The 20096-nt window shown below is 50.4% G+C and overlaps 5 protein-coding genes across 13 annotated transcripts; 3 read left to right on the forward strand and 2 right to left on the reverse strand.

Annotated features, from left to right (window-relative positions):
- Positions 1-113: 113 nt before the first annotated feature.
- LOC122620083 lies at positions 114-6915 on the forward strand. Of its 3 annotated transcripts, none has more exons than XM_043797377.1 (5): positions 114-358; positions 426-525; positions 1169-2218; positions 2925-4505; positions 4574-6915. In XM_043797377.1, exons 3-5 carry the CDS (start codon positions 1594-1596, stop codon positions 6733-6735), a joined length of 4368 nt encoding a protein of 1455 aa, XP_043653312.1. In that variant the 5' UTR covers positions 114-358; positions 426-525; positions 1169-1593; the 3' UTR covers positions 6736-6915. The 3 variants fall into 3 exon arrangements, with proteins under 3 accessions (XP_043653312.1, XP_043653310.1, XP_043653311.1); XM_043797375.1 differs by having other exon boundaries at positions 115-358; positions 2922-4505; XM_043797376.1 differs by lacking the exon at positions 114-358 and having other exon boundaries at positions 412-525; positions 2922-4505.
- LOC122620085 lies at positions 6817-7777 on the reverse strand. Of its 2 annotated transcripts, none has more exons than XM_043797381.1 (2): positions 7491-7777; positions 6817-7250 (listed from the first exon to the last, which is right to left on the reverse strand). In XM_043797381.1, the coding sequence occupies exons 1-2, from the start codon at positions 7758-7760 to the stop codon at positions 6963-6965; spliced, it is 558 nt and encodes a 185-aa protein (XP_043653316.1). In that variant the 5' UTR covers positions 7761-7777; the 3' UTR covers positions 6817-6962. The 2 variants fall into 2 exon arrangements, with proteins under 2 accessions (XP_043653316.1, XP_043653315.1); XM_043797380.1 differs by having other exon boundaries at positions 7299-7777.
- A 12-nt stretch (positions 7778-7789) lies between these two features.
- Positions 7790-8916, forward strand: LOC122620084. The gene is made up of 2 exons (XM_043797379.1): positions 7790-8523; positions 8575-8916. Exons 1-2 carry the CDS (start codon positions 7840-7842, stop codon positions 8833-8835), a joined length of 945 nt encoding a protein of 314 aa, XP_043653314.1. The 5' UTR covers positions 7790-7839; the 3' UTR covers positions 8836-8916.
- Positions 8917-9204: 288 nt separating this feature from the next.
- On the forward strand, positions 9205-16691 carry LOC122621888 (zinc finger MYM-type protein 4). Of its 5 annotated transcripts, none has more exons than XM_043799896.1 (12): positions 9205-9522; positions 9804-10721; positions 10791-11054; positions 11121-11165; positions 11436-13258; positions 13558-14633; positions 14695-15080; positions 15143-15268; positions 15332-15453; positions 15511-15640; positions 15703-15802; positions 15866-16691. In XM_043799896.1, the coding sequence occupies exons 2-12, from the start codon at positions 9863-9865 to the stop codon at positions 16038-16040; spliced, it is 5106 nt and encodes a 1701-aa protein (XP_043655831.1). In that variant the 5' UTR covers positions 9205-9522; positions 9804-9862; the 3' UTR covers positions 16041-16691. The 5 variants fall into 5 exon arrangements, with proteins under 5 accessions (XP_043655831.1, XP_043655833.1, XP_043655832.1 ...); XM_043799898.1 differs by having other exon boundaries at positions 11439-13258; XM_043799897.1 differs by having other exon boundaries at positions 9205-9480.
- Positions 16692-16892: 201 nt separating this feature from the next.
- On the reverse strand, positions 16893-19921 carry LOC122621891 (transcription initiation factor IIA subunit 1). 2 transcript variants are annotated; one of them, XM_043799907.1, is made up of 7 exons: positions 19756-19921; positions 18619-18819; positions 18320-18328; positions 17949-18254; positions 17681-17888; positions 17375-17619; positions 16893-17318 (listed from the first exon to the last, which is right to left on the reverse strand). In XM_043799907.1, exons 1-7 carry the CDS (start codon positions 19777-19779, stop codon positions 17211-17213), a joined length of 1101 nt encoding a protein of 366 aa, XP_043655842.1. In that variant the 5' UTR covers positions 19780-19921; the 3' UTR covers positions 16893-17210. The 2 variants fall into 2 exon arrangements, with proteins under 2 accessions (XP_043655842.1, XP_043655843.1); XM_043799908.1 differs by lacking the exon at positions 18320-18328.
- Between the last annotated feature and the right edge of the window lie 175 nt (positions 19922-20096).

The following is a 20096-nucleotide window of genomic DNA, read 5'->3' on the forward strand; positions in this document are numbered from 1 at the left end:
AGACAGCGTGTTTATTGACCATTTTATTTCCGCCTTTTCAAAATAACCGACAACAGGCGCACACGAATCGGCGACCAGAGTTGCCACCTGTGACGTTCGATCATAGAAATTAAAATACACACATGCTTTTGCAGTTTTTAATATTGCTGGACGACAGAACGCTTCCGTTTCGCTGGGAGTGCGGATTGTTTCGAGCTGCTTTAGCTTGCTTACCTGGTGAAAAGTGTGCTTGAATTGTTCAGTTTTTCCGCCCGATTTCATTGGGCATTCGTTTTTGCCTGCATATACGAGGTCGAACGAGCATTAACACCCTCGCAGCAACCAACTGCAGTTCAATCGAATCATACGGATAAAGCAGGTAAGCGTATATATCCTGGCCCACCTTTCGACACTCGACCTGACTTTCTAAAGTTCTCTCATTCCAGCTGCGTCCGTCCAGCGAACAGCATCCCGATATCCTGGTTTCCGCCTCCTCCGAGGCTGTACATTTCATTTCGCTCCGCGGGCAAAAAGAATCGCGTACGGGTAAGTCAACAGTTGGATTCTGGCAATGTGTGCCCCTGACTCCCAGAAAGTAGAAAATCTAGACACATTCCATGGGCTCTTGCCCAAATCCCTGGCTAGTGGTTCATCCGAACCAAGATAAGAGGTTTCTGTTATTGTGACATTGAATGGGGCTGCTACGTAACATGGGGCTGGGAGATCGGATCGGTTTTATCATCCAGGGCTTATAAACGCGGTCATAAGGTGGGATATAAGGAACAGAGTATCTATTTATAGGGTCAGGTCATTTTTGAGATAACATAACTCTTTAGGCAGCATAACTAAAAATGGTATCAAAATTCAATATATATCCAGTGTGACCGTACCAGGGCAACGGGGTTTCGCCCAATGGCCGCGGGTAAATTGTCAAACAAATAAAAGGAAAACTAAGCGCAATAAAAAGATCTAGCAAGGATAGCGATTAACGGAGGTATTGCAACTAATAACCTTCAGCTGTAATAAATAGTCCATTTTATAAGACCAGATGGCTCTCGGTTTTCACGTCCACAACTTTGCAAGCTGCAAAGAAACTGCTACCTGGTAGTTATTTTCTAATCACCATACTTTTGCAGCTTAAAAATCCTTTTATTGCACTTGAAACTAAATCTTACTTAACCATTTTCAGGTAAATAACAAAAACAAACCCAAAGTAACCGTAAATATTTAAAACAAATTCGCAATCTGCGCATTTAAATACCAACCGTTGGTATATTACGAGATCCGAGAAACACAGATAATGAGTGCAAAAAAACGCGCGAAACAATAACTTTAATTCAAAAACTTAAAAACCGCTACGATTTTAATAAGTATAAAAGTGATTGCGGAATATACGTATATAAAGCACAAATCGGGCGATAAAGAAAATTACAAATCGGCAAAGAGTTTTGTGAAAAGGGGGAATACAAAAAATACTAACGCCGGTGCAGAGTGTAAAATGCCAAAAACTTTTGTGCGCCTCAACGTACAAAAATTGTAAAGACGCGAATATAGTTTCGATTTCCGCTGGGAAAACCAAAATACAGATAGAGTCTTTAGCATAAACGACTCAAAATGCTGCCATTGTCGTTGGCCAGCGCGGAGGCCAAGCAGCTCCAGCGCGATATATCCATCTCCATGTCGCCAGCGAGTGGAGCAGCCATCGCTTCGGCCACCACAAATGGAAATGGTGTTGCCTCCGTCTCCGGCGGAAATCCAAATCCTAACAGCCTCCTTACGCTGGCTCCGCGCAAGGAGGAGTTGCGCTTCCTGCCCCTCGCATCCATGGGCGGCAACAAAACCTGCAACATCACCATCAGCAATGTCCAGCCAATGAAATCCAAACTGACGGCGGTCAACATAGTGCCAAATTCCATAAAGTCCGCTGGTGCAGGCGCCACTGCTGGAGCAGCAGCTGCGCCCCTGTTTCAGCTGGTGCCATCGCCCAGTAATCCTAGCCAGCCGTTGGTGGCCATTCTGGCACCGAATCGCAAACCCACGCTGCTTGGCGGAGGTGCATCCAATACCCAACCTGTGGTCATACGCTCCGGAACACCTTTGCACAAGAGCAGTCTGACCGTTGACACCAGCGGGACGCCCGTGCAGCCGGGAGGATCGGGTGCAGCAGGCGCAACTGGAACTGGAGGAGCACCTTTAACGCTCGTGGGCAAAACGGTCGTTCCACCGAAAATACAAACGGGTAAGTAGGGTTTCCCCTCCTCCAAGTTATGTAAGTTATGAGTTACAAGTGGGCTTCCCAACCGCCAGCCGAAGAACAGGAAGAGGAAGAGCAGATCCCCAGATCCGAGGCCAGTCGGAAAATGGGAAATACTGTTGCAAGTGTGTGTGTAACTCTGTGTGTGAGTGTGTGTGTGCGTGTGGGGTGCGGGGCAATCTTTATAGTTTACTTTCGTTGTTCACATCGCTCTGCGGGTTTAGTTTTTAGTTGTTGTTCGACTGCTGCACATTTCATAACACCAATTTAATAGGGTTTGTGTGCGTGTGCCATTTTCGGAAATAAGTTCAACCATCGAATTGAGTTCCATGGATGGGGCGGTACAAATTGGAAAATAAACACGAAGAATTTATTGCTATTTCCAATATATATGGTGTATATATGCTGGTTTTATCAATAGCAGTATGCAAAAGGCGGGGTGCCAGCGAAAACAGCAAAAACAACAACAGCAGCAAAGCGACAACGATGATGACGATCAGGTTTTTGCAGCTGCAATAAGAGGAGAAGATTTTGGATCAACAGTCAATCGGAGCGCAGGGTGCGGGGATCGGGTTCGGGTTCAATGGAGGATCCAATCGGATTGCCTTCGGGTGACTAATTAAAGAAAACTCAATGCTAATTCGTGTCTATCTGTCTTCTTGCTCTCCATTTGATTGCATCCGTGCAGCAGCACCTGTCCAGATTCCCAGCACGGTTCCGGGTGCTCAGATCTCCCTGCTGGCCAATCCACTCAAGCCACGTGCGCCACTCATACTCAGCAAGGTGGCGGTGGACAAGCTGCGTCTAAAGTTCAACCAGGTCAAGAACAATCCAAATGCCCTCGTTCTCGGCAAAGCCAATCATGTGAAGAAACTTCTGCCATCGCCGAACCCCAGTGGCGAGGATAAGACCAAGAGCGTCCAGAACAACAAACATAATAATAGTGCCAGCCAACTGAAGGCGGTTGTTGCAGCCAAAACGATGCCCGTTGTCACGGAGGAGCCGACCATCAATAACAACCACGTGAGCCTGATTAAGGCCAAGCCCGTGGCCATGAAGGCAGTGCCGCTGCCCATCCAGGAAACGCCCACTGTGCCGGAAGTGGCGCCAGTTAGTACAGCTCCAGAGAAGGTTGATGTAGGGCCCAGTGCAAAGCCCACACCCAAGACAACACCCAAACCAACTCCTAAACCTTTAGAGATTTCCACAAATGGCAAAGCTAAGGAGAAAAAGGTACCTGCCCAGGAGCAGAAACAGAAGCCAATGGACACTCTGCAACTGCAACCACCGGTGACCAAGGAAATCACTCAACTCCCGTCGGCTGTGCCCAAGGATTTGCCCAAGCTGAAGCGCTCGAAGTCCTTCGTGTCCAACCATCCCCCTTCTCCAGTCGCCAGCAACGAGCGTCGTCATTCGGTGGCCATAATGGCCAAGGAAGTGGATGTAATCGAGCAGCCCAGTGCGCCCATTGAGACCATCACCATAGAAGATGACGATGAGAGCGAGGAGGAGCAGCAGAAGCCGGAAAAGAAGGAGACGCCGAAGCAGAAACAGATGACAATGCCCATTCTGCCCGCAGGGATAACCATTTCCACCACCAGCAGAGCGGTGGCCAAAAAGAAACCCGTGAGAAAGAACTCCTCCGTGACGACAATCTCTTCCAGTGCCAGCGGCAGTTCGTCCAACAGCGATGTGGAGGAGGTGCCAGCCAAGAAAATCGAGGAGGAACTGAGTCTGCTGCCTGGCATAAGCATCATTAAGGCGGAATCTCTGCCACTGAGCAGGGAAGACTTTGAGCGCTCGTTGCGCTGCGATGAGCAGGTGCCCCAAACTCCGCCCAAGTCCTCCTCTTCTTCCTCCTCGAGCGGCTCTAATGCATCGGAAACGTCACCGCCGCCCAAATTAGCCGATGCAAAGCCAGCACGTCCACCTGTAAAGAATGGAAAGAAAGCTCACGACCATGATGTGTTCCCATCTCCTGGCAGCAAGACCAATACCTTTAAAAGGAGCATGATGCAGAACTTGACCATGCTGAAATGGCGCGGCCAGCAGCCGGCCAACCTGCAGAACTCCACCATCCGGTTCGAGCTGAACCAGTTCAACCTCCTGCAGATAAACGAGCGCTGCCAGCCGCGCCAAGGACCAGCTGCATACTTCGAGCGGCCTCTGTATGATCGTCCGGGCCGCCGGCCATCGGGCAGCATCCATCCGCTTCTCTATTTGTGCCAGCGTTGCAATTGCCACGGTCCCGCCGCTGACTTTCTGGCACCACGTGAGTAAAGAGATCATTTTCCAAAGACTGTATATTTTATATATATTATATATTATGTTCTCCCACAGATTTCTGCTCTGTTGGCTGTGTGCGTCGATCCCAGAAGCGTCGTCTGCCGACGACTACTCAGAAGGACAGCAAGATAAGCCGTACCCAGCTAGAGCAAACAGCTGGAACAGTGCCAGATCCGCCACAAAAGCAGCATGCCAACTACAAAACCCAAACGAAATCTCTGTCTGCCATACAAGAACAGCTGCAGCAACGGCAAAAGGATAAGGCTAGGAAGCCATTCCGCTGGAGCGAGTACCTCAAGTCAAAGGGAAAGGATGTGGCAGCGCCCATCCACCTGTTCCTTAACCCGTTCCCCATCAGTCCCAACTGTTTCGAGCGCGGCATGAAGCTGGAGGCCATCGATCCGGAGAACTGCTCACTCTTCTGTGTCTGCAGCATTGTCGAGGTGCGTGGCTATCGGCTGAAGCTTAGCTTCGATGGATACTCCTCCATGTACGACTTCTGGGTGAATGCCGACTCGCAGGACATCTTTCCGCCAGGCTGGTGCGATGAGACAGCACGCGTTCTGCAGGCGCCCAAGGACTACAACTCGGAGCGCTTCAGTTGGAGCCGCTACTTGGTGAAAACGGGCGGCAAGGCGGCTCCGCGGGCGCTCTTCGCTCATTTGAATATGCAGCAGCAGTTGGGAGTTCGCAACGGATTCGCTGTGGGCATGCATCTCGAGGCGGAGGATTTAAATGACACGGGAAAGATTTGTGTGGCCACAGTGACGGATATTCTGGACGAGCGTATTCGAGTCCACTTCGACGGCTGGGATGACTGCTACGACCTGTGGGTACACATCACCTCACCGTACATCCATCCCTGCGGCTGGCACGAGGGACGCCAGCAGTTGATCGTTCCGCCGGACTACCAAAAGTCGGCGTTCAATTGGGATGACTACATATCAGAGGTTGGAGGAATGGCCGCCTCAAAGGAGCTGTTCACACCACGTCAGCCGATGGAGTACCAAGCACGCATGAAACTGGAGGTGGTGGACCAGCGTAATCCCTGCTTGATTCGTCCGGCCACTGTGGTGACGCGGAAGGGTTACCGGGTTCAACTGCACCTGGACTGCTGGCCCACGGAGTACTACTTCTGGCTGGAGGACGACAGTCCGGATCTACACCCCATCGGCTGGTGCGAGGCCACTTCGCACGAACTGGAAACTCCGCCTGGCTATCTCCAGACCAAGTCCGTGATGCCCTGCGATGTGGAGGGATGTCGGGGCTATGGCAACGCCAAGCGCTTCAATCTCAATGTGCATGCTTTGCGGGATTGCTGTCCGTATGCGCCGGAGAATTGGCGTCAGTGGCGTTCCAAGACGGTGAAGCCACCGCGTGTGGCGCCCGAGAATATCAGACGTGGATGGGCGAAGAAACCAAAGCGAGCTAGTTCGGAGGCCAAGCAAGCCGTTAAGGATGAATCCCATCCAGAGGTTATCCAGCCGAAAACGGCTGCTAAGGCGCAAGCCAAGCGAAAGACGCCTCCACCGAAGGAGAAGGTTGTGAAAAAGCAGAAGCAGGATGCGGAGCAGGTGCCAGATGAACGCTCCCTGGCCATAGCCAAGTCCTTTGTAAAGGACTACGGACCACAGTTCCTGCAAAACTATCGCCTCTGGCAGCAGAACAGCGCCTTTGACTTGGACGAGGTGCGCTCCAATCCGCTTCACTGGACCAGCTGGGATGTGTGCGAGTACATCGAGCGTGCCCTGAATTCCACTGACATTGCCAAGCTGATCCTCGACCAGGACATCGACGGCAGGGCGCTGCTGATGCTGGGGCGCCAGGAGTTGGACAAGTACCTGAAGCTCAAGGTGGGCCCGGCCGTAAAGCTCTACTCCCTGATTGTGAATCTGCGCATCGCGGTCGTCTGCAAGTTTGGTTCCAATACCAGCGGACTGGCGATCAATGCCGATGCTCCGATTCGGGAGGAGGACACCCCTCTTGCTGCGGCAAAGCAGCAGCAGGAGCAGTCCCAGAGCAACGGCTACAAGGCGGAGCACGACCAGGAGCTCTCCGAGAGCGGGGACGACGAGGACGTGATGCTCGACAGCGATGACTTTCTCAGCGTTAAGCCGAGCTGCCTGGTGATTGACGAGGATGCCGATGGCGATGCCGACGCCGATGTGGTGATGGTGCCGCTGGAAGTGCGCATGCCCTTGCGCACGGCTTCCTAGAACTCCGGATACCAGGCATCCCGCTTCCGTTGATTGATTTGTAAGATTATTTTGTTGCACCGGCCTCGGCCCATTCGGGTATTATGTTTATAGGTAGTATTTATTCTATAAGCCGATATGAATTCGATTTTGTTTGTTTTTTGCCCCCTCATCCAATAAATGATCCCTCTAGATATGTAATCCATCCATTCTTATTTCCTTGGCTGAACCTACATAGTTGTCTGAGCCTATTCCTCTGGTGAAGGTTTATCCGCCTCGCGCAGAACCATGGTGCCATCCACTTCGAAGAGGACGTGACCAAACAACTGGGTCACCTCAACGAACTGTTGGAAGTGCTCCATGTTCTCGTAGCGCAGGTTGTTCACCTCCTGGTAGTTTTTCAGCGAGGTCAGCAGTTCGTGATCGGAAAGAATTCCATCCTGTTTCAGGATTATCATTAGAGCCTTCAGCTCCTTCACACTCAGCTTGAGGAACGAGTTGTCCTTGAGAACCTGGGTGGCTACAGGCAGGATTTTCTGGAAAGGCATAGGGATTAAGCAAGATAAAAGTATGGGAACTCATACTTTCGCCACGAGATCCATCAGAGCCGGATGGTTGTGCTCACTGGCCAGGTGAAAGACCTGCAGAACCACCTCCATGGGCCACTCCTGGTGGGCCAGCTTGTCGATGTAGCAGTCCATGAAGTCCAACATCTGATAGCGCTCGGCCAGCAGCATGAGGTCGCCACACATGTCAATGGTGACTGCATTGCACACCTCGTACGTGTAAATGTAGAGGAGCAGCGCCTCGTAGGCGGTGGAGGAGGCGTCTTCCACGCTGAGCACTCGCTTGTTCTTCTGGAACTCGGGATCCCGGATAAGCCGCTCAAACTCCGCGGAGGCGGAGATGAGCATCACTTGGTGGCAGCGGAAGATGCATGGACAACGCTTGCCCTCCTTCGCCTTGTCCGGATGCCAAACGTGGAGCTCGCAGTCCGACTTTTGGCCATTCCGCAACAGGTCCAGGCGACGCAGCTTGCAGTTCATAGTGACTGGGGATTTTTTAGGGCCTTTGCTCTCACATAGCACACAATTTGAAATTCAAAATTGGGATTCCCTGGCAGGAATGTCAGACTCTGAGGAAGGGGCCGCCGGCGGAACCCACCAGGGTAGCACCAATGGATGGGCCGACCCGGAGGAGGAGACGGATGACCAGGGAGGAATCCGTAGCTTGAAATCATCGCACAAGACCAGTGCGGATATGGATAGCTTGGTGGTCCCCAGAACCACCGCTGTTGTTGGGGATATCCGAGCGGGCTTCTCGAATGATGGAACCAATCACGCCACAAGTAGAACCCGCCGATTGGAATACTTTCGCAGTGGAGCCGATGCCGATTGCCAGGTGCACGTTCTGAGCACTTGCCCCCAATCCGACGAGCCGGCGGTCAGTGTGTGTTACAAAAAGTTTGGCTGCCACCGGATCTTCCTGGCCACCGCCTCCGACAAGCTGGAGCAGGACGTGTATCAGAACAAGCACTGGAACGGCGTGCTGCAGATTAATGGGGTTTCGCCCGAGAGCGTGGAGATCTTTCTGGAGTTCATATACACCTTTGAGGTGACAACGCCGTTGGTCCAGCTGAAGCTGGTGGGCGATATATTTATTCTGTCCTGCGCCTACAACATGCCGGAGCTGCTCCGCTCCTTTGCAGAGAAACTGGAGCAACTGGAATGGCCGCCAGATGAGATCTTTCCTGCCTTTGACGTGGCATTCCGGCATAACATAACCGATGTGGAGCGGGTGTGCCTCGAGGTGAGTAGATTGGAATACAAAATGACTCTTACTAAGTTGATTATCCTTTAGAAAATCGTGAAGGAAGGGGCATCTTTAATACAAGAACCCAGTTTGATGAATCTCCCGGTTTATGCCCTAAACTACGTCATTCAGCACTGGCTAGTGGCGGATGCAGTGCCTCCTAATGAGCTCATCCAGATATTGAAGCAGTACCAGGAGATCAATGGGATAACCTTTGCCAATACCCAAAAATTCCCACACTTCACCAAGATTATCAAGTATTTTCCCAATGTTCTGCTGGATGCCGAGGGGTTTATCAACCAAAACTAAATTATCAGGGGGAATCCCCAAGTTTCTTGCCTAAAGCCCCATTTTCTTAAAAGGAATCCAATAAAATATCAGTTTTCAATAGCTTTGCATTGGCCACCTTTGGGATATGGCGAATTGGAAACTCATGTACGAGAAGCTTGCAGATTGAATCGACTGACGAAACACTGTCTATAAATAAGTTATAAATTTCCATCATTTCCAATTGATCAAAAGTGTCAAATCCAATAGACACATTTTTCAAAAGTCAAACGGCCAGCGCTGCCAACCCGGTGCACCTCACACACTGGTATTTTTTGATGCTCCATTTTCGGTATTTTTTTGGCATATACCAGCCGAAAACCGAATGCGTTATGCGAGGGCCGCATTTGGTACACTGGTGCGCCATTTTACTCACATAAAGCCGAAAATTCACACAGTGGCCAGAAAGCAAGAAATTGCACAGTGCAAAAAGGTGTTTGGTAATTGGTGAAAAGTTTTGCGCGTACCGTGAGCAGACCGTTAATGATGTGCCCGCCCGCGCAGCGGTGAAAGGCAGTTAATTGCGGCTTGTGAAGACGCGCTCACCACAACAAACTCGTGCTGTCCGAAAAAAAGTCGGCGGTTGGATTGCGGATTATCGAAGTACCGTACGGCAACGCAACAAAAGTACGAAAAAGCCGCCCATGCATCGCGGCCAAAAAAGATAATGCAAGTGCAGTAATATTAATTGCCTGGCAGAGCGGCGCATACAGACACACTCCTCCTTTTTTTCCCCATTTTTTTTCTCTCTGGAGGCGCATGTTTTGTTTTTTCGTGCACTGTACCGTGGGCTCGGTGTGTGTGTGTGCGTCGGTGTGCCTGTGCGTGTGTGTGTACACATTTTAGGCGGCAATGGTGTGGGGCCCTGGCCAGCCGATAGTCCGCCGCGCCGCAATTGTTATCGATAGGCGAGCAATAACCATTTGTTGTTTGTTTTCCTTTTGTTGCAGTTTTCATGTCTATATAAACAAACGCTCAGCGAATATCGGTTAAAAAATCAAGCAGAGAAATGGAGGAGATATCCAGCTTGGACTCTTTCGGCGCCGATTCCAATGCGCGACCGGAGTCGGCCACCCCTAGGACAGAGGAACAACAGGAGCAGGATCGGGATCAGGAACAGCCTGCGGCGGCAGCAAGCGAAGCTCTGGATACACCCGCTTCGCCGCCAGCAGAGGATGCAGCTGCTCCGGAAAGCAAACCTCAGCCACAGGATCCGGCCAAGGAGACGGAGGACGACTTTGAACAGATCTCCGAGGGATCACTTGACGCCGATGACAATCAGTCGCGAGATAAGGCGGCCAGCACACCAGCAGATCCCGTGGAATCAGAGGAACCCGCCGAGGAACCAACGCCATCCGAGGAGCCTCAAGCCGGTGAGGATGAGCAGCCACAAACAGAAGCCGTCCGGGTAGATCCACAAGAAGAGCCGGAGGAAGCGGAGGAGGAGACAGATGCCCTTCAGGCCACTGCGGAGGAGGTGGAGGCAGCAGCCGCTGAAGCAGATGCTGTCGACGGTGGTCCCGCTTCCCCGGAAGCAATGGATGTGGATGAAGGGGAAGGCGAGGCGGATGCAGAAGGTGAAGCTGAGCAGGAAGCCGAGGAGGATGCAGCTTTGGAGCGAGAGGCGGCAGATGATGTAGATATGCAGTCCGTGGGCGCAGATTCGCACCAGGCCGAGGATGCAGAGCCACCGGAGGGCCGAGATGAGGTGGACACAAGCCTAGAGGAACAGGACAATGGTCAAGATCCAGATGAGCGGGAAAAGGAGACGCCCGCCGATGAAGATGATCCCGATGCAGAAGCAGATGCAGAATCGGAGCAGGTGGATGAAAATGCAGAGGAAGCTGGTGAAGCCGAACATGGCGATGGTAAGTTTCCGGATTATTTTAGATGTATGTCAATATAAACTCTTAATAATTAAAATATACTCATTGCAGACACGGTGGAAAATGTTTTGGAGCCAGAGGAATCAGATGTTTGTCTCATTCCCGACGATCAAGAGACGGAAGTTACTGAAGCTGAAAAGGAACTGGCCCGCGAGAACGCCGAGAAGGCCGCCGAAGAGGAGGAGCGTGCCGAGGAGCGGCAAGCCAAGACTCCCGATAACGATGGAAAGTCCCTGGCAGATGCCGCCGTCGATCCAGAAGACGACAGTGCAGCTGCCGCTGACGCTACCGACGAATCTCCATCCACGCCAACTGGTAAGTGCGCCACACTAAGACATGAAATGCCCAATCCCACATCTACTCTATCCATTTTGCCTGCAGATGCTCAAGCTGGAGCTAAGGCGGCGGCAACAGATATTGCCGAAGGTGAGCAGATTGGGTTAATTTCTGGGCAAAACACACTAACACCTTTGTTCGCCTGCATTGTATTGTTTTAATTAAGCTTCTCCTGCTTTGTATTTCGGTTTTCTTACAAAAAATTTGAATGATTCTGTTTCCTAAACAATCAAATCAGTGAACTTGCACTTGAATTTTCCGATTAAGCACTGATTAATTTATTTATGAGTTCACATTTGTATTTGATTTATCCACCTGTTGCGTGTACATAAACTAATGCAATTCCCCTTCTCCTGCCAGCAGATGGAGTAGATGCGGCAGCAAACGAAGAGGAGGCCGGTGGCGATGTTCCCGATCCCGACGAGCCCACAGCCGAGGAATCCTCCAGTGCCGGAGCGGGTGAACCGGGGTCCACGCCGAAAATCATCATCAGTTGGATCGTTGGCAGCGTACAGAAGTGCAAGCAGTGCGGCGACGAAAAGAATTGTGGCTTCAGGTACAGGAGTCCAGAGGAGACAGAAGAAAAGGAGAAGGACAAGGCGGAGGAGAACGCTGAGGAGCAGGAAGCTCCGCAAGTACCGGCTCCCAGTGGTTTCGAGTACATCTGCGACACCGCCTGTGTCAACGCCCTGCTAGAAGATCAACCCGACAAGTACTTTGTGCGCCGCAAGAAATTCCTGGTCGAGGAAGTTGTTCGAGAAGAAGGCGCCGCCGAAACGGAGGCGAGTGCCGATGTCGAGGCCGGAGAGGCTGAGGAGGAAGCTACTCCAGCCAATACGCAAGATTGCCTGCAGTGCAAGGAAAAGATACGGTGCAAGTACTTCATCAAGCAGGACCAGGACTGCTTCTACATCTGCAATGACGATTGCTTCAATCTGCTCAACGCCGAGGAGCCAGAGAAATTCAAGCTGAAGCGTCACTCAATTCGAGTGCGCAACATTGGCGCTACAACGCTGCAGCCACCTCAAAACTCGCCCAGCAAACGGACCGAGAGCAGCGTGGTGGCCAGGACGGTGGAGGAGGCAGAGACGGCGCGCCTGGACAGGATCGAAAGCTTCCGAAGGCGCTGCGCCGACTGCGAGGCGGAGATCAATACCGATGAGAAACAGCTCATGTGGGAGACCATGGACTTCTGCAATGAGGTGTGCCTAGGCAGCTATCAGCGCACTATCGGCTCCACATGCGAGACCTGCAAGCAGGAGGTGAGCTCCATAGCGCTTGGCAAGTACTGCGTGCGATTCGGTTTCGATGTGCGGCAGTTCTGCTGCGCCGGATGCCTTAACACCTTCAAGAAGGGTCTGAAGACGTGCTCCTGCTGCCAAAAGGACATCAGCGGTGGGCAGGAGGGCTTCCTGGCCCCGGTCGGTGACAAGGATCAGTTCAAGGACTTTTGCTCGCAAGCCTGCCTTCGTCGCTATGACAGCATGTGCAATCCCCGACGAAAACTACGCACCGATGTGTGCGGTGTGTGCAACCACGAGAAGCCAGTGAGGGTGGAGATGTTATTGGAGGACAGAGAGCACTACTTCTGCTCGAATCCCTGCTTCTCGGCCTTTAAGTTTGTGAGCAATGTGAACGCTGATCCATGCGCCATGTGCGCCAAATACTTTGAGCGGCGGAGCGCCGAATCCTACACCATCTACAACGAACAGCAGTCACCCAAGGTCTTCTGCTCACGGGTGTGCATTAACGTGTATATCATCGTCAACAGGCACATCGTGTCCTGCCAGTGGTGCAAGGTAAAGAAGTACAACTTTGATATGATCTACCAGATTGGTGGCCCCCACGATCAGGAGACGCTCACCTGCTCCATCAACTGTTTGACCATGCACGGCGTTAGCTGCAACATCTCCGCAAGAGCGGTGACCAAATGTGACAATTGTTCCAACTTCAATACGCCTCAGTATCACCTAACCATGTCGGACGCTTCCATGCGCAACTTCTGCACCTACCAGTGTGTGATGCAGTTCCAGAATCAGTTCGCCCGCGCTCCCCTCACGCTGGACAGCGACTTGCCTCCCAGCAGCAGCTCCAAGTCCCAGCAGCAATCAAATCGAGGTAGCAAGAATGCGGCACCCTTTCCCACGGGTCTGCCCAAACGTGTCAAACTGAAGCTCTCCCAGGTGAGTCGAAAACTGAAGAATACATTTGGGGGTACACACTGTTTTTTGGGATATTACAAAACTATTAAGAAAGTAATGCAACCATGCTATTAGTGTTGGAATGTTAAACATAAATGAAGTGTAGCAACTCTTTATAGAGTTACCTGCTTAATTATTAATACATGTACTACAATTCGTATTCGATCGCAATTTTTTTCACATTTCAACCTAATTCAATGCCAACTAAGACAGAAACCTATGTGAATTAATTAACTGTTATACCTAATTAACTAAATGATTAAAATGCCCGATTCTTGCAGACTGGAAAAGGAGGCATTGGAGGCAAGAAATCCGGTTCCGGCACCATGCTACCGGTTATATCCACGGTGCAATCGTTGGCCAGCGGCGAAACTGAAGCCCGAATCGGCAATTTGACGGTACGACGCAAGCGTGGACGTCCCCGGGAATCGGGACCCTCACCGCCGCCGCTGTCCATGTCGGGCGTACATACGCCAGCACCTCGAGGAAGGCCCCGCAAGCACGTGGTTGACTACGCAGCACGGTCGCCATCGCCCACTATGTCAGGCGGCAGCTCCCACATGGGAATACCGGGCAGGCGAAATACCACCACAACTATGGACTTCGGACCGGCTACGGTAACGGAGACCAAGATCATCACAGTGCCACCATATCCCAAGTCTGTGCGAAACGTGAACATAAGCTGTAAACCCTTAACAGTGACCCAGGGCGAGCAGTGTACCCCGGACGTGCGGGATTGCGCCACCCAGACGGAGAAGGACTACTCCAACAAGGTGCTCATCCCCGTTCCGGTGCCCATCTTCGTGCCGCAACCCATGTACATGTACTCGGCTCCGTTCCCAGTGCCAGTGCCCATTCCGCTGCCAATCCCGGTGCCTATTTTCATACCCACCACGCGCAACACCTCGCAAGGCATTCTTAAGGAGATCAAAAAGATACAAGACAAGATGCCAGAGGATCCGCTTGAGGCGGAGTTGCTTATGATGGCTGAGATGGTAGCTGAGGAGAAGCACGAATCAGACTCCGACTCGGACAACGAGATCAAGCCAGATCCAGGCCTGGTCACTCTGCAGTACCAGAACAGCCTCGAGTCCGTCGCCCAGCAGCAGCAACAACAGCAAGTGGTGGACGTCAGTGGAGCCGGGCATAATCCCTACGGCGACGATATGCTACAGATTGCCCTCAAGATGGCCACAGGCGACTACGACAATCATCACCAGACCTCGACGGTGGATCTGGAAACGTCGATGACGGCGAATACGATCAGCAGCCAGTCGCCAATGGGACACGACGGAATGGGACAAATGGGAGTACATCATCTAGACCAGCAGCATCACATGCTTGATGCCACGCAGCGGTGAGTAATGCAAGATGGTAATCAAAAGTCAATACTTAAGTCCTCGAATTGTGACTTTCAGAACACCTCGTGGACGCAAGCGCGGCGTCGGCGTCGTCATGGACTCACCCAACCGCAATAGCCGGTCGCCGGTAAAGAGGCAGCGCGGCGGCGAAATGGACCACTCGGCCCTGCAGCAGCAGTCGCAGCAGGCACAGCAGCCGCAGGAGAAGCCCGACGCCCAGATGTTCCTTAAGTACACCTTCGGGGTGAACGCATGGAAGCAGTGGGTGATGACGAAGAACGCGGACATCGAGAAGAGCTCAATGCGCCGGCGACCCTTCAAAACGGAGCTGCTTCAAATGACCGCCGACGAGTTGAACTACTCGCTTTGCCTCTTTGTCAAGGAAGTGCGCAAGCCCAACGGGACGGAATACGCGCCGGACACCATCTACTACCTTGTGTTGGGTATGTGTTTAACTTTCGGGGTTAAAGTGTATTATTTAATTTCATTCTAATCTTTTTTTCAGGCATTCAGCAATATCTGTATGTAAATGGACGCATAGACAACATCTTCTATGATCCGTACTATGAGCGGTTTACCGAGTGCCTTGACGAGGTGGCGCGCAAGTTCTCCGTGCTTTACAACGATTCGCGTAAGTTAAATCACATTCAATGTTTCAGTTCCAACATAATCACCTCTTTCCTTACATTGGCAGAATACATTGTCACTCGCGTGGAGGAGGAGCATTTATGGGAGTGTAAGCAACTGGGCGCCCACTCTCCGCATGTTCTGCTGAGCACGCTGATGTTCTTTAACACCAAGCACTTCAATTTGACGGTAGGAATAACCGATGCTATGTTTGTTGACCTGCGCTAAATTCGTTTGTATTTTCAGACTGTGGAGGAGCACATGCAGTTATCCTTCTCGCACATAATGAAGCACTGGAAGCGCTCATCACAGAATTCAAAAGTTCCTGGCTCACGAAACGTGCTCTTACGATTCTATCCACCGCAGGCGGGCTTGGGTAAGTCTTCGACTTAGTTTAAGGTGCACAGCACATGAGCTCATACATACTATTTCAAACAGATGCCAATCCGCGGAAGAAGAAAGTCTACGAGCAGCAGGAGAATGAAGAGAATCCGCTGCGCTGTCCCGTCCGCCTTTACGAATTTTATCTCTCTAAATGGTTAGTTAGTATGCTTGATACCCAACAGAATAGATTGCTAATCATTATACGTTTTTTCAACAGCCCTGAGAGCGTGAAGACCCGCAACGATGTCTTCTATCTGCAACCCGAGCGCTCCTGTGTGCCCGACTCGCCGGTTTGGTACTCGACGCAAGCTCTGGGGCAGGACGCACTGCAGCGGATGCTGCACCGCGTCAAGATGGTCAAGGAAATCAACATAGCGCTACTAACGACTTAATGTTTAGTTAGGCAGTTATATCATTGTGTACGTGCACGGCTTGTCCTGCAATGACACCCGGAGGACGATTCTTCGGCTTGGTGCTTAGCACAAGTTTGTTTGCGGGCAAAACCAAATAGGACTAACCTAGGAGCGAGAGTTGTGCTATATTATAAATTGTTTTAAACTTATTTGTACACCTATTTTGATTGTCTATAGTTGCGATATCGCTGAAAGAGGTGACCTTGTATAAAATGTAAACGCTAACCAAGCCCATCTCACTTTCGATTGACTAAATCTTAGGAATCAACAACCAGCAATACACGAACTTAACAAACACTCACACACGCACACTCATGCAGACACCCGAGACATTTTCATTAGTTTTAGGATCGTAAGCCAGACAACCATGCATCTTTAGTCATTACTTAGATTGTTTAGACGATAAGGCAAGAGCGATGTGCCCGACCGGATAAGTGCATGTATGTATGTACATAGATTGACGATGGATGACCAGAACATGTACAATGTGAGTTGTACATAGGATGCGAACCTTAACAATTAGCCGCGCTGTTGTTGTAAGTGTTGAATTGTAAAATGCTGTACTCCTTAACTGCAAGATCGAAGTGCATGTACATGTCTATATATAAATACATACATACTTTCTATGAATTCAGATGGTTTTTATTTGGCTAAAGATTAGGGTTCCTTTTGACCCGAAATTTGAGTATTTCCTGATTTAAATTTAAGCTCTCGGCATTATATCTGTAGTATACAAAAATAAAATATGCAACACACTTCTTTAAGACCTAATCAAATAAGTGAATCATGTGGAATAGAATCTCCTAATTGGTAGCAAGCAACGCAAGCGTATAACTTTCACAAGTGTTTTTTTTTATTCACACAAAAGTTATGCGGCACTCTATTTAATACATTTAATTGAGATGGTTGATTTCAACACACTCTTTTTAGCTATCGTAATACAAAACAGATGGAACTAAAATAAGATACAGTGTCGGCCCGAGTACGTTGCTTTCTGTGCAGACGGTGTCGCTTGGTCATGTCTTCCAGTGATGCAGAGACCTGTCTGGTTAGCTATTGTCCAGGGCTGAAGGCGCATTCGATGAGGCTTTTTGTTTGCTGTCTTTTGTAAATATATTCACACTGCCGCCGCTCTTCACTCAACTGCCATTACCACTCGGCGTCGCCATTCGATTTTTGGAACACGTAGTCCTTGCCCCGCATGTTCATGATGCCATCTTTGAGATAGAATTTCCATTTGTTACGCGACCTGGTAATCTGTGGAGGAGGCTTGTCATAAACTTCAACTCATAAACGTGCCTCTGCGAACTCACCTTATCGTACTGACAAACAATCACGTTATCTGTGTCAAACATTTCAGCAGAGTCTTCGTCGGTGACATCGTCTTCGCTGTTGAGCGGCTCCTCCTCAGCAGCATCTTCGTGCTCCACATCCTCGTCATCGTCTTTGTCTAGATCATCGTCATCATCATTGTCGATGTTGTCGTCGCTCTCCTCGCTTTCATCCTCATCGGAGGAGTCCAGGGCACCGTCCAATTGCTTGGAAGCGGCAAGGTTTTCTAATTTTCCATAATAATAGTTACAACTAGTGTGCAAAAAAAGAGATTTGAGTCTGCTTACTCTGGTGATTGGCGCTGCTCAGTGCTGCGTTTACATGCTGCTGCAGCACAGACGATGCCAACGTGGTGGGCAAGGACATGATGGATGAAATCAGGTGGGCAGTCAGAATTTGGGTCAACTGATTCTCCTGCAGCGCTGAGGCAGGCACTTGTATGGTGAGCACTCGAGATTCCGAACTGGCTGAGCCGGCTGGCGATGGCAGCGTGATCTGTGAAGTCCATTAGCAAATTTAGCTCGATTCGCATCTAGTAATCTACATTTAACTTACGTTGACGGGCATAATGCGGTTGGGGTCCAGCGTGGCCACAATTGGAATGGAACCCTGTCCACTGCTCGCCGCCTGCTGTTGTTTCTGCAGGAGTGCTGCCCCCGAGGTAGGATGCAGTGGCGGTGGGTTCTGTGAGTTAACTTCCTGCTTGATGGGCACCAGCCCGTTCTTCATTCCGCTGCCGGCAGCCATTCCAGCGGACGACTTGAGCGCTACCAGCGAGGACGCGGAGCTGCTGCCGCCGATCTGTGGCTGTGATGTGACCGCGGTTGCGGCGGCGGCCTTCTTGGCCTTGGCATTGGCTGCCTGCAAAGGGATAGAGGATTAGTGGACCTTATTCTGAAAATCCTTCTGCAGACAGATGGCTTTACCTTGTTGCTCTGCAGTCGAAATGTGCGTTTGGATGTGAGGGCGCATGGAAATGAATGGGTTTTTGAATGGAGTTTGATGATGTGTAAGGCAGCGCATTAGTCGATGTTGTTGGTGAGTCGCGTTGCATTGTAGTGGTTCAAGTGGTGGAGCATAAGGAAGATAAAGCAAGATATCTTAGTTGGAATGTATTTGGGGTGAAGTGGTAACACATAGCTTAAAAATATAGATGGTAAGGACTTCTATGTGCACAACAAATTTTGAGATGAACATATTAACCCAGGGGTTCCAGTTCGTTTACCTTTGGATTGTTGGCCACGATGGGCGGCGGGTGGGAGCCGTCGCTGGAGTCTGGGCTCAGTTCGACGGCCTTGCTGGCCAGCAACTTGTTGCGCCAGATCTGCTTCATCTCCTGCAGCACCTGCTCGTCAACGCCCTCGTCCAGGAACGCGTCCCGCACATTTGTGATGACGTCCTCGATCACAGCATGGTACACCTTCAGCTGCGGGTAGTAAAGGGGGAATGCGGTTAATTGTATATAATTAAATTCGAAATGCACGATCAATCTGGGATTGTGTTGACTTAAACACTCATTATATTATCGCAGCTCAACTCCCTGCTATTAGCGTCCATACAGTTGGGGACAAAACAATAGGGATTGCTTCGGAACTACGTGCCTAGTAAATCCGTGGAGCAAGTAAACTGAAACAGGCCCATTTCCTCATTAAGACGCTATAGAAGTTAAAATGTGGCGTACAATATGTGCGCCTTTTGAGCCCCCATTAAAATTCAGACGCAGCTGTAATGTGAATATGCAAAACACAAATAAGCTATGCAAATTATTTGTTTGCGACGAATGTTGCAGTACATATGCAGGCACATATATACATACATACCAGGCATATGCTGGTATATATACAAATGTATATACTGCGTACACCGGCATGCCAGTCGATTGTTTTACTACTAGTTCGTTTTGCCTTATCAGCGGGCGATAAGGAGACCCCGCATTTTGCCGATAATAGCACAGACTACGCAGCATGTATTACTGCTAATTATAACCCCCAAGAGAGTTCGTACTGCTCCGCGGAAAAGCCGAAAATCGGAAAACCCAGATGGTAAACGCAAAACTGCAAGCCAATGAACGCACCAATACACCGACAGCCAGACAGACACGCACTCACACAAACACACACATATCGAACATGGACACAAAAGAGGTTGCAGTTTGGGTATCTCGGATTTCAGCAGCGCTTAATGCTGTAGTACAACTGTAGTAATCATGACCACTGGGAAAGCTTTCACTTTCCCGCGTGGGCGGCGGCAGGAGGTGGTGGAGGAGAAACTCCTTGATAGGATGCCTTCCATATGTCGGATGCAATGGAGCCACCGCCGATGACACAGATAGCGGATCCCTGGGATCACATTGCGCACTCACCACCGATGTCTGGCACAGCGCCATTTGGACCTTTTTCTCCGCCAGCTTGAGGCTTTTCCGTTCGCTGGGTCGCTAATTGACGTATTTGCTGAATTATAAATGGGCGAAGCGAAGAATTAGCGATAGAGATGCGTTCGTGACGGTGTGAAGCGGAGCAGTGTGACCGGTTGCGGACCGCTTGAAAATGACACAAGTCCACAAACAGCAACGCCGCACTTGGTCATACTACGGCTACAGCATTCGGTAATTTCTAAGATATTTTAGTCCACAAAATAATATACAAAACTGCAGAGAATAAGTGGTATTTAATTATAAATCTATTTAAAATTTATTTTACACCA

Source organism: Drosophila teissieri, chromosome 3R (genome assembly GCF_016746235.2).
Source record: "Drosophila teissieri strain GT53w chromosome 3R, Prin_Dtei_1.1, whole genome shotgun sequence".
Taxonomy (NCBI): domain Eukaryota; kingdom Metazoa; phylum Arthropoda; class Insecta; order Diptera; family Drosophilidae; genus Drosophila; species Drosophila teissieri.

Coding starts and splice junctions, on each gene's coding strand:
- LOC122621888 (XM_043799896.1), top strand. CDS start 9,863: ATGGAGGAGATATCCAGCTTGGACTCTTTCGGCGCCGATTCCAATGCG. Junction 11,055..11,120: donor ATCTCCATCCACGCCAACTG/GTAAGTGCGCCA, acceptor TTTTGCCTGCAG/ATGCTCAAGCTGGAGCTAAG. Junction 15,269..15,331: donor CGTGCTTTACAACGATTCGC/GTAAGTTAAATC, acceptor TTACATTGGCAG/AATACATTGTCACTCGCGTG.
- LOC122620084 (XM_043797379.1), top strand. CDS start 7,840: ATGTCAGACTCTGAGGAAGGGGCCGCCGGCGGAACCCACCAGGGTAGC. Junction 8,524..8,574: donor TGGAGCGGGTGTGCCTCGAG/GTGAGTAGATTG, acceptor ATTATCCTTTAG/AAAATCGTGAAGGAAGGGGC.
- LOC122621891 (XM_043799907.1), bottom strand. CDS start 19,779: ATGGCGCTGTGCCAGACATCGGTG. Junction 18,820..19,755: donor CGCTGTGCCAGACATCGGTG/GTGAGTGCGCAA, acceptor TACTACCCGCAG/CTGAAGGTGTACCATGCTGT. Junction 17,620..17,680: donor GAGCAGCGCCAATCACCAGA/GTAAGCAGACTC, acceptor ATGGAAAATTAG/AAAACCTTGCCGCTTCCAAG.
- LOC122620085 (XM_043797380.1), bottom strand. CDS start 7,760: ATGAACTGCAAGCTGCGTCGCCTGGACCTGTTGCGGAATGGCCAAAAG. Junction 7,251..7,298: donor TGATGGATCTCGTGGCGAAA/GTATGAGTTCCC, acceptor ATGCCTTTCCAG/AAAATCCTGCCTGTAGCCAC.
- LOC122620083 (XM_043797375.1), top strand. CDS start 1,594: ATGCTGCCATTGTCGTTGGCCAGCGCGGAGGCCAAGCAGCTCCAGCGC. Junction 2,219..2,921: donor TCCACCGAAAATACAAACGG/GTAAGTAGGGTT, acceptor GCATCCGTGCAG/CAGCACCTGTCCAGATTCCC. Junction 4,506..4,573: donor CGCTGACTTTCTGGCACCAC/GTGAGTAAAGAG, acceptor GTTCTCCCACAG/ATTTCTGCTCTGTTGGCTGT.